Source organism: Meleagris gallopavo, chromosome 22, assembly GCF_000146605.3.
Source record: "Meleagris gallopavo isolate NT-WF06-2002-E0010 breed Aviagen turkey brand Nicholas breeding stock chromosome 22, Turkey_5.1, whole genome shotgun sequence".
NCBI classification, from domain to species: domain Eukaryota; kingdom Metazoa; phylum Chordata; class Aves; order Galliformes; family Phasianidae; genus Meleagris; species Meleagris gallopavo.
In genome coordinates, this window is record NC_015032.2 from 2,455,123 (window position 1) to 2,477,859 (window position 22,737).

A 22,737-nucleotide genomic window follows, 5' to 3' on the forward strand; every position below is an offset into this window, starting at 1 on the left:
GGCCGGAGGTCCCCTATGGTGGCTGGGGAGGGCTGGCAGCTGCTTTGCTCGCTGCTTTCCCTGCCACTGCTCTCAACCTTGCCTTGTTTTCCCTTTCAGATTTTCCGGCGAGCGGACAAGAACGGTGAGTGCTTTGTTCTGCTGCCTCCTCCCCCTCTCAGCCCTGGGTAAAGCTGTAGCCCTTCCTCACTGAGAGGTTCGCTGGAAGAGCGAAGGACAAGGACAGGCAGCTCTCTGCCTGGAAGGAAATTGCTTTTCTGCTTTGCCTGGAGGTGAAGGCACCGGCCAGGGACTGGGAAAGCAGTTTTCCCAAACTCAGCGTGGCCTGTGGGTCACCCAGCACGGGGCTGTGGGTGCTGAGATGTCACCACCTGCACCACTGCTGCACGACGGCAGTGCGATGGGAGGCAGAGCAGGGCTGGCCAGGATCCGTCAGGCTTTTTCTCTATCCCTTGCGGCACTGACTCTGCCCTCTGTTTGGGTGACTCTGCTCTTCAACCCCACCAGAGCCCCTCATGTCTCAGTGTTAGGCTGGAGTTATATTTGGCACCCTTAAACCAAGAAGTTCAATGCCACGAGTGGCTTTTACAAGCCTTCCTCCCACCTTGGCTCTTCTCTTTCTTGGTAGATTGCAGGTTCCAGAAGCCACCTTTGTCACAGATCAAAATGCAGCCCAGGAGCATCAGTTCCCTATAGATTGGAAAGAGAGAGCTCATGAGTCAAAGAAAAGATTTTCTTTCATAGAAATCTGATACCATCCTCATTGTGACACTTATAATAGGCTCTGTACTGAGGAGAACTGAATGGAAAGCCAGCCTAGAAACTTATTTAAGTGTAGTTTCAATAAATTTCTGAAAATGTTACAAAAGGTCTTTTGGAAGGATCAGGGTAGCTGAAATTCCCACCTAGCAGCACTTGCCCTGCTTGCCAACCCTGCTAGGTATCTGATGGGGTTGCTCTGACTGATGGGATGTGCTTTCAATGAGATCTTCACTCTAATTATCATGCACAACACGCCCAGCTATCCCACGCTTCTGTAAAGAGGCTGCTGAGAGGATTGCTGGGGCTTGTATGCTTCTTTCTGCAGATATATAATTATTCTTCCCTTTTGTTTAAATGCAGATGATGGGAAACTGTCATTTGAGGAGTTCAAGAACTATTTTGCCGATGGAATCCTCAGCTCGGAGGAGCTGTGGGAGTTGTTCAGTGGCATTGACAGGCGTCATTCAGAGTAAGTACCATGGTGGTGCAGAGGAGAGGAGATGAAGGAGGATATGAAACTGCTTGGCTGTAGATGGAGGACATTTGGAGGCGGGTGCAATAAATAGTCAGGGCGAGATAAACCTAACTCTTGTGACACGCAGATGTTAAAATCCATTAAACACCGACTATGAGCAGCACTGGTGATGAGAGAAGCCAGATTTTCTGAGATCGGGCACTATCAGATTTACTTTAGCACCATAAGAGCAAGCATCCATTTAAAATTACATTATGTTGGTTTGAAAAATGTCTTCCAGAAATACGCAGCTCGACAGAGCAGGTTGTGTATCTGCAGGAGGAGCATGTGGTGATGTGAGGACGATGAACACAGGGTGACTGCTGACACAGGGAGCTGATTTTTCACTTATGTAAGAACTTTCCACCAGAAATGGGCCTCATGAGTGTCAGTATAACTGTGAATTTAGGTCAGCACTTAACTCTGGGCTCCTGTAGGTTGGAGCTACCTAGGGAGATCAGCTGGGCTTTGCTGGGTTTGTCGTGCCACTGACAGCAAATTCTGAGCAGTCCCTGCCTGCGAGTCCCTGAGCTATCCACCCTGAGTTGGGTGAGTGGAGTGATTGATTCTGACCAAGGTTGGTGGGTTAGGTGATGCTCTTGATGTAGTGATAGGGCAAAGAAGTGGGCTGATGCCTCTGCAGCCCCTCGTGCCTCTTTCTGTGGTATGTATCAATCTGGACAGCTGCTGAGGAGGTGTGGTACCATTTGTGTGAGGGCTGGAGGGCATCTTCTTCCAGTGACTGCTTGCTGCTGTGTGCAAAGTCAGATGGGCTGGCTGGATGAGGGCAGCAGGAGGTGACCTGCAGGTGCCTCCTTAGTCTCTTTGGGAACGCAGGGATGTAGCAGGGAGCTGTTGCCTTTCTGTGCTCCTTCCACTGATCCTTCATTTGGGGTGATGTTGGAGTCATCACCAATGCAGTACCACTGGAAAACAGATTACAGCAGAACAAAGGGCTTTATCTGACTGGCAGCGATCTCTTGGTTTACCATTGCTTTCAAGATGGGTTTCCTGTTGTCCCGGGCAGCAGCTCCACCAAACCTCAGCCCTTCTGCCTATGGAAGAGGCAGGATGCTGTGCTGGGCCCCTCCAAACTGCCCGATGCCCCCCTGGCTCTGCAGGCCCCATTTCCCAGGGCAGCATGCCTGCTCTGAGAGTCGTGTGTGGCCTTGGCTGCTGCAGTGCTCTCTGGAAATTGTCACCTGTAATGACAGCGTGGTAGCTATGACAACATGGTGTTTGCAGCACTGAGCTGGTGACATCTATTAGCAGGGCGTGACCATTGTGTGTTTGATCTCTTTCTGCCATGAAGACCAAAAGGGACCTTGCAGACAAAGTTAGTTTCCAAATTTTTGCATTCACTAACTTCAAGGAAGCACAGGAGACCCCTTGTCCTACAAGGATGCCCTCGGTTCTCCATGGGAAAATGGGACAGATGGGAAAGCCCAGCCCTGAGGGTGTTTCGGGAACATTCCCTGTTTCTGTCCCTGGCTGGGATGTGAGCCATGTGCACAGGGTTAGTTCTGGGACAGTGAGCACGTGGGAGAGGGATGGATTTGGGATTGTGGCAGCAAGAAAGCTGTACTTAATCTCTCCAACCTGATCGTTAGCTGGTGAAGGAGCAAGTGGCATCTCCAGGAGCAGGAGCCCGGTGCTCAGCTAATTGCCTGATTGGAGGCAACCAGTCCTTTACAAGCAGTGTGTTTGTCAGAGTGCCCTGATCCTGGCCTGTAGCTCTGTGCCTGCTGGGCTGAGGGCTTTCCAGGTAGCCTTGTCCCTGGTAATTCCTCCCTGGGGACTGCCACCTCCCTGAGGCCTCTCCCTGGGGCCAGCTCCACTGTTGCTGGCTTTGTGCACAGCCTTCCACGAGGCAGTGTCAGCTTTCAGTTGGTGTCACTCTAGGCTGGATTTGGCCTGGCAGTGAACCGTGGTGTTTGCTGTCACACAAGTGACACAGAAACCTTGTCCAGGGCAGGCAAGCAGGCTTGGCTCTGGGCAGCTTCAGGATGCATTAGATAGTTTATCGCTTCATTGACCTTGCCAGAGACTTCAGTTCAGAGATGTAACAGGGTTTGCTCTCTGTTTGCATAAAGTGAAACTGATAAATATGCACTGGCCTCTGCACAGACCTGCTTACCTGCTGCACAGTACAGGTGATGGAGAAATCAGTCAATATTTGGTGTACTGGACCACGGAAAGCTTCCCATGGCTCTGCATCTGGAGTCAGGCTTTCTGCATTTGTTCTTGGAGCATTCAGGGAAGGCTCCCACTTTGTGGAACTTCTGGCGCCTCTTCAGGGCTGTGCTTGTAGCCCTGCTGTCTCCTGGAGAAGAGCCAGACTGGACCAGACCAGGGCTCTGTCTCTCCCAGTATCTTTCTGCCACTGGTGTTGACAGAAGGGGCTTAACAAGACTGTATGGGAAGCACCTTTACCCTTCCAGCAGTCGCTAGTTCAGGACCTTCTTGACAACATCACCAGCTCCTGTTGTCCTCCACAAATCTAACTTGGTTTTGAAACCATTTAGACTTTCAGCTTCAGCCATGCAGGCTGAAAGTTAGCTCCACAGTTGAGCTGTGTAGCATAATGCTTCTTTCTCCAGCTTTTTTGATTCCTGATATCTGCCAATTTTGTGTGATATTCCATAGGTTATCATGAGAGGTATTCCGAGGCTGTCAGTGAAGCCTTCTCCCTGCAGATGCTGTGATTGCTTTGAGCTTCACAGGGGAAACATAAGCTTTTATACTGAGCAGAGCTTGTTCAGAGGTAGATGTTCAGCACCATCTGCTTGTGTCTGAAATCAAAGGTGGGCAGAGGCCTTCAGAGGTCAACCTGCTGCTGGTGTGCTTCTTGCATATGAATTCAGCATAAGCATGGTCAGCTCTGCAAGCACACCTGGCCTTCTCCTCTCATGTTCTATAGCTTTTCTGGCAGTGGGAAAGTTTCACTCTTAGTCCAGTTGGTGAATTTGGTCACGAGGATGCTGTGTTCATCAGGTCTGTGTTGAAAAGATTGTTTCATTGTCAGTGACAGCCTGACCCAAGAAAACACAGCAACAGAGATTTTTTTATACCCAGACATTATCTGTGTCTGGGTAATGGAGTGCTGCCCAGACACATACTGACTCTCTTTCATCACTGCCAGCCTGCATCTGCTCCCCTGGCTCACAAAGCTGACATCTGGGAAGATTAATATTTTAGAGGTCTCATGCATTATTTGTTCTCCTTCCAGAGAGCCCACAGCATCACACCCTCCTTTCCTCCCTTCCTCTCTGTCCTTCCTGTCTGCTTCTGCTCCACCTCTGGTGTCACCCTGTGCTCAGGCAGGACGCTGGTGGTGTTTGTTAGAGCTGCCTCTGTAAGGCTCAGCTCAGTTCTGAGCAGGTGGAATAAAGGCTGAGGGGTAACCCAACGTGTGTTTGCAGAATTGGAGGGAGGGATCCGATCAGAATACGTTTGTGAAAAACTTCTCATTCAACATGTTTGTTTGAGCGATTGTTTGAAGGTTTTCTGTTTCCCTACGAGACATTTTTAGTCTGTGTTTCTCATAGGTACTCCATTTTGGTTTTAAAATATCTCCTCACTCGAATTTTTTGGCATTTAGAAAATGTTTTGTAGTGAAACTGCATGCAGCTTTTGGCAATACCTCAGTCCAACAGCGAGGTTCACTGCTGCGTTTCACTTGTCAGAGTGCAGCACCAGAGATGGCACTGGAGCAGAAGAGATCGTGTCTCCCTTTGTACATTTTCATCCACCAAAACTTCTGATAGAGAAAACCAAATGTTTCTGGGAGCAGTGGAAAAGCTCCATTGCTACAGAAGCGTCTTGGGAGGAACAGCATGCAGGTTGCTGCCAGAGCAGCCCTGTGCCTGTGCTCAGCTCAGACAGGTGGGTGGCAAGGGGTCCTTAGAGACCTACAGAGGTCCCCAACCCTGGAATTGTCCCCTCCTGAGCACGTCTGTATGGGATTGTCCTGCCCAAGTGGGCTGAGACCCAGCATGGGAGGTGTTTGGACAGAGCACTGAGGTGTGTGTGCTGTGAGCTCACTGCTCTGTGCGTGGATTGATGCAGTGTGCCCCGAAGTATCAGAAAGATCTCTCATACCTTTCTGTTCTGCATCACTTGGGAAAATCTAGAGGGGAAGAAAAGAGATCCAGCACATCCTCCTTTGTGTGGGAGGTAGCTGTCAAATCAGACTGACAGGAGCTTGGATGCAGTCTGTTGAGAGTTCTGATCTTGAGCCACGAGTGAAGGATTTGGGATCTCTGAAGGTCTGCTGACCTTTTATTTTTTAACATCTCTCAGGAAATTCCCTCAGGCCTCTGGTGCTGTGGAAGAACTGGTTGTGTCACATTGCCTCCTGTCTTTGCTCTGATGCTCACAGCATTCAACTCTGGAGAGTGACTGCGACTCTAAAGAGCGCAGCTAAAGGTTTGGAACCAGATCTGTGATCACAGCAGAGGTTTCCAATGTGAACGTTAAATGAATTAAAAAAAAAATTCCCATCTGCTTTGCTGAAGCTGATTGATGTTTTCTTGCATCAGTTCCAGGCGCGTTCTGACAAAATCCTGAAAACATAATGATGACAAGATCCTCCATCATCAGTTCAAGCTTAATTACCATTAATCAGAGGTTTGAATGTAGTCAAAATACAGCTATGTGGAAATGTGGAGAGCCTCAGAATAAGTGCCTCGGAGACAGAGGATGCCTGTCCTGCAGTGATAAGAGGAGGTGTCAGAGGGAGGAGCTATTGGTACTGCACTGTCTTTTTTTACCCTTTTCTTATTGCGCTCTGTCTCTTCTCACCATGCAGTGCTGTGCTCTAGCAGCTGGTGTTTCAGTGCTGACATGGGAAGAACCAAGTGTGATTTTGCACTTTTGCAAGGCAGGGGCAGTGCAGGTGCAGGACCTGGGAAGCAGAGGCCATACAGAGTTTGCCCACTTGGTTTGCTAACTTGGGTCCACGTTTCCTCTTTTGTGTTACTCATCTCTTGGATGGGAACCAGTGGCTGCAGTTATTCCTCTGGAGCACAGGTTACACAAGCTGTGCCATGGATGCTGCAGTGCCCAATCTCTGTGTCAGTGCAGCACAAGGGACTTCCTGCAGCTCTGCAGGTTCCAGACAGCTTTCAGAAACTTGTAGAGAAAAATAGGAAGGAGCAAGATATTTTTTTACAATTTAAATTTGTGCTTCAAACCCCAGTCAACTTGGCAGAGCTGTGGGGGGATGCATGGAGCTTCTTAGAGGTGGGATCAGTAAAGCTTGACAGAGAGGAGTTGGCAGGTGAAGGGGCATTGGTTCTGTTGATTATCTGTATCTCAGGGGAAATGCTATTTTTATCAACTCTGAAAACTATCTGCAGTGCCTGGACTGTGGTCCAAAGCTCTGTCTTAATCAACTCCTGCAGTGGTGTAATGTGGATGAACCAAATCACATCCCAGCACTGCCTCCACTGCTTAAGTAATACCTGATGCAAGTAACTAAATGCAGGGGCTGCAGTCCCGCTGCCAGGGGCTTCTTACTCCCAAAGAGGTTTAGGGTTGGTTATGCAATTTCCATTTCATGACCTCAGTACTTGCTCTCCCAGTGTTCCTGCACCCTGAAATTGGGTTCTCCAGCAAACCCCAAGTGCAGGAGCATCCTGCTGAGTCCGTCCTCCCTGGCACGCTCACCTGCCACACTCCCAATGTTCCCCTGCCCATCTCTGTCTGCTGAGGCTGTGCAGGTTCTTGGGTCACGGGGGCCAGGTGACAGCCCAGGGCAGCCAGGGTCATGGGACTTTGCCAACCAACAGCCCCTGCTCTCTGCAGGGGGCTGCCCTTGTGTTCTTGGCTGTGAAGCAGCAACGTGCTGCAGTCTGCTGAGCTTTGCAGGTGTTGCTGGTCCAGGTGGGTTGATCTGCTTACAGCAGGAGCACTGACAAGGTGCTATGTTTCCCACGTAGAATGGGGAAATGTAAAATTGACATCTGTCAGCTCAAAAATGAGAGGCTTGGACATTGCTATTCCCACTGGGGTTTGCATGTTTTTGTAATTGGAAGCACTATGTGTTGTTAAAGTTCATGGAATCTTGACAGAAAGAGAGATGCAGAAACCAGCAGCAGTGCTGCAGCCACTTTTGTGCTGGGAGCCCAGCAAGCTCCAGGTATCACCAGTTACACGTGACAGCACTTAAGCATTTAAAATCATTTTTAATACTGTCTTCCACTTTTCCAATCAGATGGTGGTTTTTTTTTTGTGTTTTTTTTTTTAAAAAAAAAAGGCTGCAGATTTTGAGACAGCAGAATTTCTTGAGGAGGCTGATTTGAATAAATGACATCCTGGGGCATTTTCCCTGGGAGCCATGCAGGTGATGTGAGGCATCACAAGCAGAGCTGCTTTGCAGCTTTGCTGCTTGAGTTATCTCCCAGTTCTGGGCACTGTCCAGCATTCTGCCCCAAAACTGTTAGGTATTTCTGGCTGTGTCCTCCTTCCTTTCCACCCCAGCAGTGCCTTTATTAGCAGGAAGAGGGAGGTTGGCCCTTCGTTTGCAGTGCTTGAGAGTGCTGTGACCAGGGGGCAGGGGCTGGGTGTGCAGAGCTGCGTTTGTAGGGTGACAGCTCTGGATTTAAGGTTTGGGGCTGTTTTGCCACAATCCTATTTGCAGTAGTGGGACTCTGTCCCTGCCTACCTGGGCATGTGATGGTTTTCCCACAGGACTCCTGCCTTGTCTGGCATCTGGTGGCAAGAAGGCTCAGGGAACTAACAAGCTTTTCAGTCTTGGTTTTTTTTTTTTTTGGTTTTGTTTGTTTGTTTTGTTTTTTTCTCCTTTATCATCTATTTGCTGTCTGCAGGTACCTTGTGTCTGTCAGCCTTACAGGAGCTGCTCCAGGGGCATATGTGGGACAGAGAGGACAGGAAGGGGACTGGTGTCACGTGGGAAGGACCTGAGCAGAGGCAATGCTCTTCACACCTTCCTGCTGCTGCAGGTGCTGAGCACAGCTTCTGAGCTTGTGTGGCGTTTTATCTTTCTAATACAGCCTTTAAAATGCACTGGAGGAGAGTAAATTCATTGGGGGCTCCAGACAAGACTTCAAGACCTCATTCACCACAACTGTTTCTCCCAAACCAGCCTCACCATCTAACAAAACTGTTTTTCTTGCAGCAATGTGGACACAGAGAAGCTGTGTGGTAAGTAGGCTGATCTTCTGTTCTGGAGGGGCTTTGTCTCTTGAGATCTGCAGGGGGTTTGTGCATCTGGGCTGGGCAGGCTGCGTGGCACTGATGGGTCCCTGTGTGTGGGTCCCAGCTGGCCGAGGGAGGGTGACAGAGGGTATCTGTGCTTTCCTCCAGGGATGAGGCAGTTGTCCCTGGGGCAGAAATGGGCTGTTCATCTGGTGCCAGGCAGGAGGTGTGATTGCTGGGTGGGAATGGGAATGCCCCATGCAGTGCTGGAAGCAGCTGGCACAAGGGGAGGCGAGGAAGGAGATGTTTTGGGAGCTCACTGTGTCTTCTCTCCCGCTTCAGATTATTTCTCAGCGTATCTTGGAGAGTACAGGAATGTGCTTTCTGCACTGGAAACGCTCAACTCTGCTGTCCTGGCAGCCATGGACAAAACCAAGCTGGTAAGGATGAGGCAGGAGGGTGGGTAACAGAAGTGGTGTTCTCATCATCTTGTTCAGCATTAAATGTGGGTTTCAGGGGCTGCAGATGTGGTACTACCCAGGTGTTACAGGTTACCTGCTGCAAAGAGGTTCAGTGTGGATGGGTTACTTGAGGGTGGATCCTGTGCCAGGCAGCTCAAGGTAGGGAAAGGGCCACTTCAGGAAGTTGCCAAATGTTCAGAAGGGAAAGAATGGTGAAATCCATTGAATTCTAGCTGAGTTCATCCCTGCTGTGAATGTCTTTCCTCTTCCTGCAGCTTATACTGAGGGGAAGCAGATCTGAGGCTGTTAATGAGGCTAAACAGCATCCTGCTTCGTCTGCCTTGCTGCCTGCATGTTGGAGAACAGGGGTCTGCAGCATGCAGTGCTGCAGCTGAACTGCAGCTGCAAGAGAGCAGTAGCAAATGCTGGAAGGGACCCTTCTGGGTATCAGCATCTTGTCTGCATCTGAGGAGTAAGAGGTGGTTTAGCTTTGTACCTGGGGCCATCACCAGGAAGGTGAGAAGGGAAAAAGAGGCAGTTCCCTTCTGGTCAGAGAAGCAAAGGGTCCTGCTGCCAGCTTCCCTGAGCAGCTCTCTGGAGTGTTTGTGTCTCTGTAAACACACGCATGATCTTGCCCTCTGTGCTTTCTTCTGGCCACATCCACCCTCAGTGGTGTCTCCCCATGCAATCTTACTAAATGCAAATCCAGAAGGAGAGAATGATTCATCTGGAGAGAGCTGTGCTTTATTTGACTTCTTTTCTTATTTATTTTAATAATGAATTCATTGTATATTCATGTATTTCTCCCAAGTACAGCACAATTACTGTCTGCTTCACAGCATTGGCATGATGTATTCATTCATTTAATAGTTTCTGGTGTAAACATCCCAGAGAGTTCCATTATAATTACATGTCGCTCTGCAGCCCTGTTCAGCACACACCTTGAACCACTCATTTTCTTAAATTAACTTCTCATTTTCCTTATCTCTTGCCCTTTTTCACTGGGTTTGAAGAAATAAAAAGCAACCTGTGCTGGCTTTGTTGTTGAAATTCTAAGGCCTTGGATGCAGCCTCTAGGAAATGGAGCTTGGCGGGGGTTTCTGGTGTCACAGGTTTTCCCTGGAAAAGGGAGGCAGGTGTTGAAACAGGTTTGTGTGTTTGTTTGTTTTTGCACCTGTAATGGCTCTGAGCAGAGCTGGAAGGAGGGCAGAGCATGTTGGTTGTACAGCACCTGGTCAAGGTGGAAGTGCTGGTGCTGCTGGGTGCTGCTCACGTCCTGCCCTGGGTGACACAGGAAGAAACCAGGGCTCATGTTGGAGCTGTGGGAAGTGTATCACTGCTAGAGGCTGGCAGAGATGATAAACGCTGCTTTCTTAACCTGCTACGACCTGAATGCCTTCCCATGTTTGTATTTCCAGATGGACTATTCTGGGGGTAATGGGTCTATTAGGGTTGGGTGGGAAGATTTTAGCCAGAACTCACAGCTGAGCCAGGGCAATGGGCAGAGAATGCAGGTTTCCCATGTGATGTCTGCCTGGTTTCTGTTGACTCAATCATCCCCTGTGCCCCTGTGGCTGAGGACTGAGAGTTCCACTTTGTCAGAGGAATGTCCCTGAGCTTAGTGAAACTTCTTCCTGTGGGTTTTGCAGGAGGTGCAGCAGTGCTGGGTGCTGAGCAGGCTGAAAGGTCCTGGCCTGCTGAAGTGGCCCTCACTGTGAAACTCTGCCTCCAGAGCAGGGCTGTGAGGTCGCCTTGGTGGAGGATTTTCAATAGCTGCCTGGTTTTCCCCAGGCTTTATGTAAGAGAGCTTCATGTGATGCTCGTGGAGGCAGTGTTACCCAGATGTATGGGAACTGTTGAGTCCCAGCCTGAAGCACTGATTGAGCACTTGGGGAAAGGACCTGGTCAGCCCTGGGAGCACAGGTGAAGGCAATTCAGCTGTGGGACCAGAAGGGGCGAAGCCTGGCTGCACCTCTCTTAGACCTCATTTGAGGGCTGACTGCCAGTGGGGAAGGATCTCTTTCTGGAGTTTTCCCTGTGAGCTGAGATCCTCTGAGAGAGGTGAGCAGTCCTTTTTCCTTCCCTTATAACACCTTTCTATTGCATTAGTCCCTCTGTCACTGCACCCCTTGTATCACCATTCCATCGTGTTGACCTTTCTGACTGTTATACCTGGACCAGCTAAAGGAAGAAGGGCATCTCTAATTTGGTCTGGGTCTCACCAGTGGAATCACAGCATCCCTTGGTTGTGAGTGTGATCTGACTCCAGTAGCTCCTTTCTTCTGCCTGAAGATTGCTACTCCTGTATCCTCCAGGCACTTGTTCCACAGCTGCAGGAAGCCTCAGGTAAATAAATATGAGCCCACTTTTCAAGATGGAAAACAGAGCATGGGATGCTTCGTTAACACAACAAAAAGTGGGAGACAGGCTGGGCTGCTCAGGCAGTGTTGGGCAGCGAGCTGCAGGGAGGGAAATACAGAAATCAAAGCTCAGAGGGAATGTGGTGCAGCCGTGCTGGAAGCTGTGGTGTGGTGGTGCCACTGAAAGCTGCCTTGGTGCATTGGCTCCCACCTCTGCACGCAGGACGCCTGGCACAGACGCAGTGTCTCCTGGCTGTGCCCTCAGGCACTCAGTGCCAGCAGTCACCTTGTAGGCTGCTGCAAAATGCTGCAGGAGCGTGGGAAATGGAAGCCAGGTTGGTCCTCGCTGTTGCTGTGACAGCAGTGACTGTAGGAAATAGCGTTTGTGTGGGCAGCAAACCTGCACCAGCTCCTTCTGCTTCGTCCTCAGTTGGCAGGAAAAGAAATGCTGGGTTCATGCATTCCCATCCCTCCTCTTTAGTAGAAATATGGTAAAGAATGACACCTGTTCAAGAAGAAAGTTGGTTTTTTTTTGTTTGGTTGTTTCCTAATATAATAGTTATGTATTTTTTAAAGTATAACTACTGGTAGCTGTACTATAATATATTAAATGTGCCTTATTCTATGGCTGAACTTTGCATTTGCAGTATAATAGTGTCAGAGTAGGATGCAAACAGTCTGATATCTCTAACAGGGATCCTGTTCTGCTAGAATCTTCTCATTCTCTAGCCTGCAAACGCTGCGAAGCAAGCTACAAATGCCCCTCCAAATCAGATGCTTTGATGTCTCCATTGGCAGGAATTGTGCGTTCACCTATTCCACTCTGTGTCCCAAGTTTAACCACCATCATAAGAAACAAATAAAACCTCTCAAAGCACAATTGCAGCAGTTCTTGGCAGCTTTGGGATTTTTGTTTGGGTCAGTAGAGCTGAGTACCACTCTGAAACCACAGTTCTTGTCTTGTGCTCACTGAGTTATTTCCTGCTTTCCAGGAGCCTTTGCTGTGAGCAAAAGCTGCTGTGTGCTCACTGAGATGCATTTTATTGAGGTTCCATTGACAGTGGGGTTTGAAGTGCTTATTGCAATACCCAACAAGAGGGTTTTTATTTTTACTTTTTGTTCCCTAATGCGAGCTGTGCAGCTGAATCAAAGTGAAAGTGTATTTTCAATCAATTGCCTCCCTGGTATGAGATCTTCCAAGGTGATGCAGAGGGGTGAGTTAGCATTTGATGTCTGCTGAAATGCCTCCTCTGAGCCCAGACATGAGATGCCCATCACTTGACGTGGGGCAGAGGGAACATTTTTCATTATAGAACCCCAAGAGGCTTTAGTGATGCCTGGCAGTTCCTCACTGTGCCTTCAATGTGCCCTGAGGCTTGGAGACTCCTCTGCTTTCTGCTGGATTCCTGAGAGCTCCGTAGGGCTCCTGAAGGATGGTTATTTCCACCCTTCCCTCTGTGTTCTCCCAGGGGCATGCTGTGTTTGAGCAAGACAGGAGGGAGCTGGCTTGTTGTGCACAGGGCACATCTGAAATGCTTGCAGTTGTACTGGGATCCTGTTTTGTCCATTTGGAGTGGTTGGAGGTACATAGTAAGAGATGGACACTGGAGCACAGTGGAAGTGTATGTTGGAGCCAGGTGGGCTCATCTCAGCTGCTGTGTAGCTGAGAGCTGTGGAGCAGACTGGAGCCTCCAGAAATGTCTGGCAGGAGCCTGAGCTCTCCTCTGAGAGTGTAGCTGGGTGGTGAGCTGGGAAGGGAAACCTGAGTCTGTCTCAGCACTGTGCACCTAGCATGGACATCCCAGGTGTGTCCCAGAGGTGCCCCAGCTCCCATTGCTGCTCTGGGCAGGGGGAATCACTTCCTCTGTCACAGACCTTGCAGTGAGGCTGGGGGCTCTGTTTTGTGCAGCTGTGCAGCCCCTTCTGAGTGAGCGTGGCTGAGGGTATGTGAGCTGCTGTCTGCAGGCAGCACACGGGGACAGAGCTGGGGCTCTGCTTCCTAAGGCCACACCACCATCAGCTGCTTCTCTGCCACCCTCTCACTCTGACAGGAAAGAGATTCATTTTGAGAGATGGATAAAAATCCATGCACAGTGGAGCTGCTGTGGTGAGAGTTGTCTGCTTGGACGGAGAGCAGCTGCGGCTGTCAGTGCCTGCTCTGCAGATGAACATCCTCTCCACTTTCAAGGCCAGGAGCTGGCATTGCACAGAGCTGCAGCCCTGTGAGGTGACAGCTGCAGGCAGAGCTGTTTCCAGCGTCAGGGTGAGTGTGTCTGCTTGGGTAATTACATTAATGACTTTGTTTCTGCTGCGTGGGACTGCTGGCTCTGTGCCTCCCCCTGCTCCTGGCGAGAGGCCTGGTGTGGCTGTGGGACGAGGTCTGTGCTTTGCACCACTTCTGACAGCAGCATTGGAAGGGTTACATCCGAGTGCTTTTATGCAGAGCTTTTGGAATTTGGGATCCTCGGTTCTTCTGTGTGTTGGAGAGAAACAGAATAGGAATTGGAAATATTTGACCTCAATAATGCAACCGCATCACTGGAATCTGTTTTGGAGAGGAGGGTTTGAGCTCACTGCCCAGAATGGGACTCACTCAGCTCCCTGAAGCACCAAACTACCTTTATACCAAAATCAGAGTGAGTTCAGTTTTCTGGTTTTCCCCACCTGTACTTCATACTCAGTGCTGGGCTGCTCTGTTGTTGTGGTCAGAGATCACCTCTTGCAGTACAAGCACTGTGTAGCCCTTCTCAGCTCATTCCTGGACGTGACATCCTGGGTGTGACTTCTCATGCAGACCTGTGGGGCCCTGCTGTGCTGGCAGGGAATCCAGGAAGGCTGGCTTTGCTGTGGTGCTCTGGGTGTGCACAACCTCCTGCCTGAAGCCTTTGGGCTTGGCCATGGAGCAGCTGGACCAGGCGATCCAAGCTCCCCTGAATTCACAGAGTGGGCGTATTGCAGTGATGTTGGATGGGCCCAGGAACAGCTTGGAGCACCAAGGGAAAGCAGTTCAGTTCTTTTGGAGCATTCAGATTTACTTTGGACTCCTGCAACAGGGCAGGAGCTGGGCCTTGATCATCTTCCTACAGGAGTGTTGGCTTCTGTGCAGCACTGGGACACTCCATCTGCCTGCTGGAGTATTCTGTGTGCATACTGGGGCCTTGTTGCTGGTACTTCTCCTTTCCCGTCCACGTGTGCTGGAAGGACATGAGTGATGCTGCCATCGAGCCTTCAACCCTTGCTGCCATGCTTCTGTTTGGAGCAGCCAGGAGCTCAACAGGCAGCTTGTGTTGGAGCGAGGTTTGCAGCACTGAGCACGTCTTCTTGGGAAAGCCAGGAAACATGGAGGAGTCCTCTGTCTGCATGGTGTTACCCACTGTGACTCTCTTGGTGTACTCAGGTACCTTCTAGAGACTCTGCAAGGCCAACAGGTGGAGCCCAGGGGAGCTTTGGTAGAGCAGCCTGAGCTTATTTAAGGGCCGTCCCCTTCCAGATATGTCTGTGGTTCCTCATGCAGAGCTGTGACATCTGACTGTTTCTCTCCCCTTTCCCACAGAGCTACGAGACCTCCTCCAAGATGGAGCAATTCCTGACCCGCTTCCTGCTGCGGGAGACCATGCACCAGCTGCAGTCCCTGCAGGGCTCACTCGAGTGTGCTGTGGACACCATGGAGGAGCAGGCAGGACGGGAGAGGTACTGGGTGCTTGCTGGGATGCGCTGTGCCCTGGCATCACCATGGGGTCACGGAGTGCTGGGACTTGGGGTGCTTCTGGGAGGGACCTGTTGGAGCTGCCCTTTGTGACCCCAGTGTGCAGTTGGCCCTGGGAAAGACTGACCCCAACTTCTCCTTTGCATTTTATTCTTTCAGAAAGGACATAAAGATATCAGAGACTTTGGTTGGCTTGAGGTCAGGGCGGCGATGTGGGCGCAGAGGACAGAAGAACATCTGTCTGTCTCCAACAGACCCCTACTCTGGGATGCTGACCACAGGTACAGCCATCCGGGGCCATGTCAGTGGATAAAGGTGTCTGCCCCCATCCTGCTACTGCCTGGACTGGGTGTGAGAGCAGTCTGCAGCAGGGTCTGGACTGCTGCACCCAGAAATTACAACCCAGACCATTGTGAGATTTTTGTATCTCTTGAGCAGCAGGAAGGGTTTCAGTACAAAAATCAGTTTCTTGGTCTATATCAGAGGTTTAGAAATTTCTGCGGTTTTCTGAGTCTTCAGCAAGCTTTTGTGGTGACATCTCTCTGCCTTCACCTCTGCAGGCGTTTGTGTGGAAGCTGACAGCCAGTGGATGGCAGAGATCTCCAGACTCCAGCAGCTCATTGAGAAATTGGAGTGCAAGGTGCGGGGGGCTGGGGGCTGCCCCACACCTCAGTGCCAGAGCAGCACTGGGACCTCTCCTCGTGCCAATAGCTGTGGCATTCAGCCCTGGCTTTGTTGCAGAGCTGCACCAATTCACCAGACTTTGACTTGTGAGTCAGTCTGGACCCACAGTGCCCCACAGATGTGTGTGTGTGTGTCACATCCCCTCGTCCCCAGGTATCTGAACGCCTCTGAGGTGGTGCTTATCTCACACCAAGCTGGGCTGGGCTGTGGGTGGCTGCTCATTTTGCTTTATTACAAAATTCTCAGCTAACAATGATTCTGTGAAATGCAGAGCCCACGCCTGGAGCCTCTGAAGGAGGAAGCAACGTGCAAAGGAAGAGATGAAGTAAGTGCCTGTCCTATTGCTTGTCTCTTGCAGTAATGCTGATGTGTGTGCAGATTTTTCTCTTTTGCACCTCTGTGCACTGAGACAGTCGCTGGCTTTGGTCCAGAGCTGTGCTTGTTGCCCAGGGCACATGCACCCAAGGCATGTGCAGCTTCTGGGTGTGTGTGGGTGTGTGTGCCTGTGATCAGCCCGAGGAGGGCAGCGCTCTGCGTGTGAGCACCCAAACCTCTCAGCTTTGTTCCAGGCCCTGTGGTTGGGGTGTCCCTTTCAGCTGGAGCAAGCACAGAGGGAAACGCAGCAGTCGTGGTGCCAGCCTGGCTCCTCTGCTGCCCTGTGCTTGCTGTCGGTGCACCATCCTGCTGCATGGAGGGAGGAGGGCAAGCATGGGGACGGCTCTGTTTGCGATGCTGCTGACTGCCTGTCCCCCCTGCAGAGCATCCTGGTGGCCAAGAGACAGATATCAGTGGCCAAGGGTGGCATCGAGGAGTTTCGCCAGGCACTCAGGTCCTACATGGAGGTCACCACGGCGCAGAGCAGCTGCCTGCAGTAAGTGTGGTGGGGGAAGGAGCAGGGCAGACCTCAGCCCTGTGTCAACACAGCACAGGGCTGTGCTGGGAGGTGAGAGGGGGTTATGCCAACCTGAATGATGGTGCCATACACCTGTAAGAGAGTGCAGCATTGAGAGACTTAAGAGGAAAGGAGAAGAGTCAGGGTAGAGCTCATGTCACAGCATTACTTCACGTAAAGCGTGTGTGCTGCTGGTGGGAAGCATCCTGACCTTCTAAAGCTGGCCCATGATGTAAGATCAAGGCTGTGCCCCAGCACTGCACCAGAGCTAAGGATGGAGCCCTGGGCCAGATGGAGGCACAGCTCAGTCACTGTGTCCCTGCAGATTGTGGCTGCTGCTGGAGAGTCTCCCTTTTCCCAGGGGAGGCTTCAGGCTGCTTCCAGAGGAAAACGTTTGTGCTGTACCCACTTAAGTGCCATTTTTCAGCTCTTCAGTTTGAACAGTACAAAACTGCGTTTCAGTGCAAGCAAAAGGAAGAAACTTGTTTTGACTTGTGGCAGAGAGAATGATGTGGTTGTTTGTTTTTTTTTTAGACTTGATAGGCTTTTTCCTTGTAAGAACTCGTAAGATATTGGTGATAGGTGGATGGTTGGACTGGATGATCTTGAAGGTCTTTTCCAACCTTGGTGCTTCTGTGATTCTGTAACTGTTAGTGTGACACGGGAGCAGCACTATGGGCTCTCTGTGTGAGTGGGAAGCAGATGTGGAGGCTGAGAAGACCCTGCTCAGTGCTCCAGCACAGGGAACGTCAGAGTGCGGCGCAGCCCTTGCGCATGGCACAGCTCTGAGCTGCTGCCTGGGCATCCTTGGGTGTCCTTAGGCTTTGCTGCCCCGCCTTCCTTCCTGCAGCTTCCACAGTCCAATGCAGATTGTCCCGTGACTCTGCATTCCACTCCCTGAGAAATAATGAAACACCTCCGTGCTGCTCCTGGGCTGCTGCGAGGGTCACCCCAAAGGCATTTCAGCTCCTGGCTGTTGAACTGATGTGGTGGGGGTTCCCCTTGGCAGTCCCAGGTCGTGGCTGTGCTCTAGCATTGCTGCTGCTCTGACAGCTGGGTGGGTGCATGTGGGCAGAGCTGTGCCCTTGTTCCCCAGTGGCCCCAGCTCAGGTTGCTCCTGTCCCCGCAGCGTATCTGCCTGCAAGCTGACGGACGAGGCCTGCTTCATCCTCTACGAGTTCTGGCAAGATGCAGCTTCGTGGAGAAGGTCAGGGACTTTCCATGTGTTGGGGTGGGGCCAGGAACTCCTGCATATGCTGGAAAGGGATTCTCTTGGGATTCTGGGGGCCCTCACCAACCTGTCCTGCTCCCTTGGCTCCTTGTGTTCCCAGGACTGATGGCAGCAAAGGGGGGCTGAGCGCTCAGCTCGAGGTGTGGGAGTGGGGGTGGGAGCAGCAGTGCTCCGGGCAGTGTCAGTGCAGCCCTGTCCCCTGCCTGGCACAGAGCAGCGTGGGGCACGAGCAGGATGGACTCCTGGCCCTGACCCTGCACACTGTCCAACAGCCACCTGCAGTCCAGCCACAGCAAGACGTTCCAGCGGGCCACCATCAGCTTGCTGGAGTCCCCGGAGCTGCTGACCACGATGCTCTTCCCAGGTGAGTGGGGGCTCGATGAGGCTGGGCTGTGGATAGCAGCCTCCTACATATTGCTTCCAAATGTGCTGTGCAGCCTGGATTGCTGAGCAGATGAGAGCAGTTCCTGGTGGCACACAGACCTGCTATTGCCAGCCTGGCCCCTAGCTGGAGGTCACACTGACTGCCCACTGTGCTTCCCCCCATCCCAGAAAGCTGGCTGTAGAGATGTGCCCTCCTGGTTCAGTCCCAGGGGCTGTGTCTGAGCTTTGATTTTAAGGGTGCAGTGAGAGACCTGCAGAGGGGGGAGTTTGGAGGCAGCTCTGAGACCAAATTGCTCTCCATTTCACTATTTACCATGCAGGTGGTGCTGGTGCATCTGCAGGGGAGCCTCAGCTGCATCCCTGCTCCATCCCCTCCAACCCACCCCTCCCCTCAGCACCAAGTCCTGCCCTCCCTGCCTGCTTCCCCTGAGCCCTCCTTTTTCTCTTCCCAGCCTCGTGGTGGATAATGAACAACAACTGACCCGAGCAGCCGCTCTGGATGCTGCTGGCACGCAGAAGGACGCGAAGCCCCTGCCCTGCCACCGCCTGTGCTCATGTTTGTCACCTCTGCTCTCCCTCCTGCAGCCTCGGGGCTGCCTGCCTGGTGGCCCCAGTGTTGTTTCACCATTTTGCTCTTTTTGTGTGATTCATTTATTAATTTATTTACTCCTATCGGAGCTGGTGAGCGTGGCACCGGGTCCCCACGGTGCAGCTCCTGGCTCTATGCTGCTGCTGAGTGAACATAAACAGAACTGGCACCAGCAGAGTGCTGGCATGGAGAGCGTGTGGCTGTCACTGCATGCTGTGGGTCGGGAATGGCATGGTGAGGAGCCAGGACACTACAGTGGCTGTAACAGCACAACGATGGCTGTGTCCTCATGCTGCAGAGCCAGCAGAAACTGAGCTGCTGGGAGCAGTGTGAAGTGAGAGCCAGCATGGCACGGCCCTGCAGGGGAAGGGAGAATGTCACAGCTCCTGTCCTGCACCAGCACCACACCTCCTCTGCTCCTCACCTCTTTTCCCTGCTGGCTTACACCAGAGATGCTAATTTGAATGGTTCAACTCCATTCCCCCTTTGTAGTCATTAAAAGCCTGTGCAGGGCTGGGAGGCACAGAGGAGGCAGGGCAGGGGTTGGGATGCAGGGCTCTGCTCATCCCAGCCATGGAGGTGGGGGATGGCACTCGTGAGAGGGCAAAATGCAGCTTGGCCACAGCTGCTGAGCAGTGCTGGGGGGCAGTTGGGGCTGACCTGCAGCCAGCAGCTCCCTGGGCAGCCACAGACGTTTCCCCAGCCCTCATCAGTGCCTGACCTCCAGCCCTGCATGGCCACAGCCCCTCAACCCTACATTTTGTCCCCATGTTTCTGCCCCCAGCGGCAGATAGGGGAAGGCGCTGTGTGAGGAGTAGAGTCTTTTTATTGACTACTTTCGAGTAGAACAAACTAAATACATCTGTAACAGTTTGGGTTCCTTTATACAGTACATTAAATAAGTTATGCACAGGAATGAAGTAACAAATCCCTATTACAGAATTAAATGTACAAAAAAAAAAAAAAGGAAAAATAGAAAACTCAGTCCCACAAGTCTGCCCATGTCCAAAGTTCACATGTATCGTTACGTGTTTAAAAAAAATAATAATTCTAATCATGACTGTTAGTATTGTACTCATTTACACTGGGGTTAATTTTAGTACACGGCCACCAAAGTTGCATGAGGACGATGGAAGACGATCTATGTACACGCGCAGGCAGCACTCGGCCCTCACACTGCAGGCCAGGGGCTGACCTGGCTGCTCCATGAGAACCGGGACACTTTGGGGCTTTATTTTGCAAGATAAAACCCTGCAGAGGCAGGGCTGAGCTGCAGAGCAGCTCCCACAGCAGCGTTCCCTACAGGCTGTGGTTGCCGCTCATCCCCAGCACGGCTGCACCGCTGCTAGCTGTGGGATCGCTCCTTACATCTCCATTATTCGCCTCCAATGGAAAAAGTGATGAAAAATAATTTGGGAATTACTTGCCTCATTGGGCTCCAACCCAGCGAGCACACCAAACCAGTCATGGAAACGCAGCTTTGTTGAACAGATGCTTTCCTCAATCCCACTTGTGCACAGCACAGCATGAGCTCAGTGCGGATGCACTCCCGATCCTCCCATTCCTGCACTGCTGACAGCACCGTGCTGGAGCACAGCCCTGTGCCCCCCAGCCCTGAGCAGCTTCTCCCCAGGCAGTGCTGGCTGCCGGGAGCTGAGGGGGGCAGTTCGGGAGCTGAGCCCCATGGCTTCAAGGTCGGGCTCAGGGGCAGGAACTGTGGGGGAACGGCAGGCTGTGACTGCACCCAGCACTCATACTGCAACCTCGCTGGTTGAAAGCAGTAGTAACTCCCAAACCAACAACTTCCACGCAACAAACCAATGCTTCCTGCACAGCAAATATCTGCACCCAGATGGAAAGGGCAGTAATCACCTGTGACGGATTCAGATTTGGTCTGCAAGCATTCAAAGGTCCAACATCAGACCCAACACTGCTGCCTGGCGTGGCATAGAGGGACTCAGCGCAGCCCCTGGAGTGGAGCTGTGCCCCCACTGCTGCCCCCACCCCCAGGGTGATCCTGTCCTTATCACTGCACAGCAGGACGGGATGCTCCTGCTGGGACAGCAGCCCCGGTGGGGCAGAGCATCATGCAGCACTGGGAGCAGGGTAACAACAGACAGATGCACCTGGGGCTGAATACAGAGGGCTTTGGACACCCCAAGGGAGGAGCTCACGTGTCTGAGCCAAGGACCAGGGCTCTGTGTGCTCAGCACTCCTGCCTGCAGCCCCGTCTCCTTCGCAGCGATGGGTGCGGAGACGCTGTGGGTGCGTGGGCTGCAGCTCTGTGCACCGAGCGAGGCAGGAGGGGCGGCAAAGCTTCCAACAGAGGTGGCCTGGGTTTGTCCATCGCGTCAACTGATCCGAGTTCCTGTGGCTTTTATTTTCCAACTTCAAAAACCAAAACACCACCAGGACAACGAATGAAACGGGCTGAACCCAAAGTTCCCCTTTAGAGTCCGTTCGTGTCTATCGCCGTCACAGATGCGGGCGTGGAGGAGCGGGAGGTGGCCGCCGAGCTCTTCTCCATGCTGGGGCTGGGCACGCCGTCCATGGCCTTGGCCGAGCGCCCTGCAGGCAGCGCCAGCCCCTTGCCGTGGCCATGCAGGCTCTGCCCGCAGATGCGGTGGTGCCGCTCCCAGTCCTTGTGCTGGCAGAAGGAGCCGCAGTAGCGCGCGATGTTGCAGCCGCTGCACGTCTCGCTGGCCTTGCGTCCGCAGTTCCAGCAGCTCTGAAAGGAAACAGACGTCGTGCTTTGAAACGGGTCTCGCAAACGAAGCTGTAGGAACGTAACACAGCTGCTGCCCCAACAGTGCTGGAGGGAACCGCTCACCCCCGCTGGCCCCCGTTTGCTCACACTGAAACGGGTCCTGTTCTCTCACAGACCTCTGCCAAGCCCACAGCAGCGGCACTGCCACGCTCCCATCTCTGCCCAGATCCACCCAAACGACACAGGAAGCAGCAGGCGAGGACTGACACACACACTGCTGCCTGGTTTTTCTATTTCCTGCTGTAAGCAATTCTGGTCTGGTCTCAATCCCAGCCGAGTGCTCACCGCGGGGATCCCAGCGTGCTGCACCACCACCAACTGCTCTGCCCCTGGGTGGGAGCACGGCTGCGAGTGGGACAAGGAGCTCAGCACGGCCCCTGGCCTGCAGCCCACAACCAGCTCAGTGAGAGCACGGGGCCAATGCTGGAGCTGCAGCCACAGCTGCTTCGAGGGAGTGGGGGAGCAGCTGAGCTGCAGCTGGGCTCGTGTGATGGTGAACGCCCACCCAGAGGGTGAGTGCAGCTGCCACCAGCACTCAGTGCTGTGGGCAGGAGTAGGAGGCTGCAGTGTGGGCAGGCAGCACATGGGGCTGCACTGGGACAACTTGCAGGCTGCCAGCACCGAGCCCACAGCAGCTCCAGGAAAGCTGTGTCACTGCTTTAAGCTGCTTACATTTCAACCACTGCTGCTAAATCATGCTCCTGAGGTCACACAGTGTGCCAGGATGCATGCCAGCTTGTAAAGCCCCCAGAGAAGAGTCCCCTGTGCTGGAGGATCAATCAGGGATGCTATCAGCTCCCAAGGCCCTGCTCTGCTCCCACTGCTCTGTGCAGCAGAGGAGGGGATACACCCCAAAAATTCCCCTACAGAAAAGCACTGCTCATCTCATTCCTCCTCAAGCAATTCCACCCGCTCCCATTGTCTGGTTACTGGTTGCTGCATTGGTTCATCCTTCAATGATTTCATGGAAAAGTACCAGAGCACACACACATCTATAACAACACCCCATGTCCACACAGCTGCTGCCATGTGTGGGGATCAGAGCTTCCAAGAGGATTCCAAGGGAGGACAGAACTATAGTGGCTGCCCACATGGCCTGGGGTGACACAATTCCCCACTCCCTTCTCAGTTTTGCTGAGCACAATCAGGCAAAGCCTGAAGCATTTGAGCAGAGAAGTGACAACAGTGAGCCAGCCACATGTGGCTGTGACGTCGCAGAGCAGGAA

At 52.3% G+C, this 22,737-nt stretch overlaps 2 protein-coding genes across 4 annotated transcripts in view; one reads left to right on the top strand and one right to left on the bottom strand.

Moving 5' to 3' along the window:
• On the top strand, positions 1–19,694 carry NECAB3 (N-terminal EF-hand calcium binding protein 3). The gene is made up of 12 exons (XM_010722285.2): positions 1–124; positions 1,123–1,231; positions 8,418–8,443; positions 8,780–8,877; positions 14,812–14,948; positions 15,124–15,245; positions 15,525–15,604; positions 15,920–15,973; positions 16,407–16,519; positions 17,670–17,747; positions 18,044–18,135; positions 18,608–19,694. The coding sequence occupies exons 1-12, from the start codon at positions 16–18 to the stop codon at positions 18,634–18,636; spliced, it is 1,047 nt and encodes a 348-aa protein (XP_010720587.1). The 5' UTR covers positions 1–15; the 3' UTR covers positions 18,637–19,694.
• The window catches only part of CBFA2T2 (CBFA2/RUNX1 partner transcriptional co-repressor 2), a 20,489-nt gene continuing 17,304 nt past the window's right edge, over positions 19,553–22,737 (bottom strand). For all 3 annotated transcript variants that reach the window (XM_010722287.3, XM_010722286.3, XM_019622147.2), the window contains one exon: positions 19,553–21,472. In XM_010722287.3, coding sequence (XP_010720589.1) covers positions 21,194–21,472 — 279 coding nt within the window. In that variant the 3' untranslated portion in view covers positions 19,553–21,193. The remainder of the gene's footprint in view (positions 21,473–22,737) is intronic.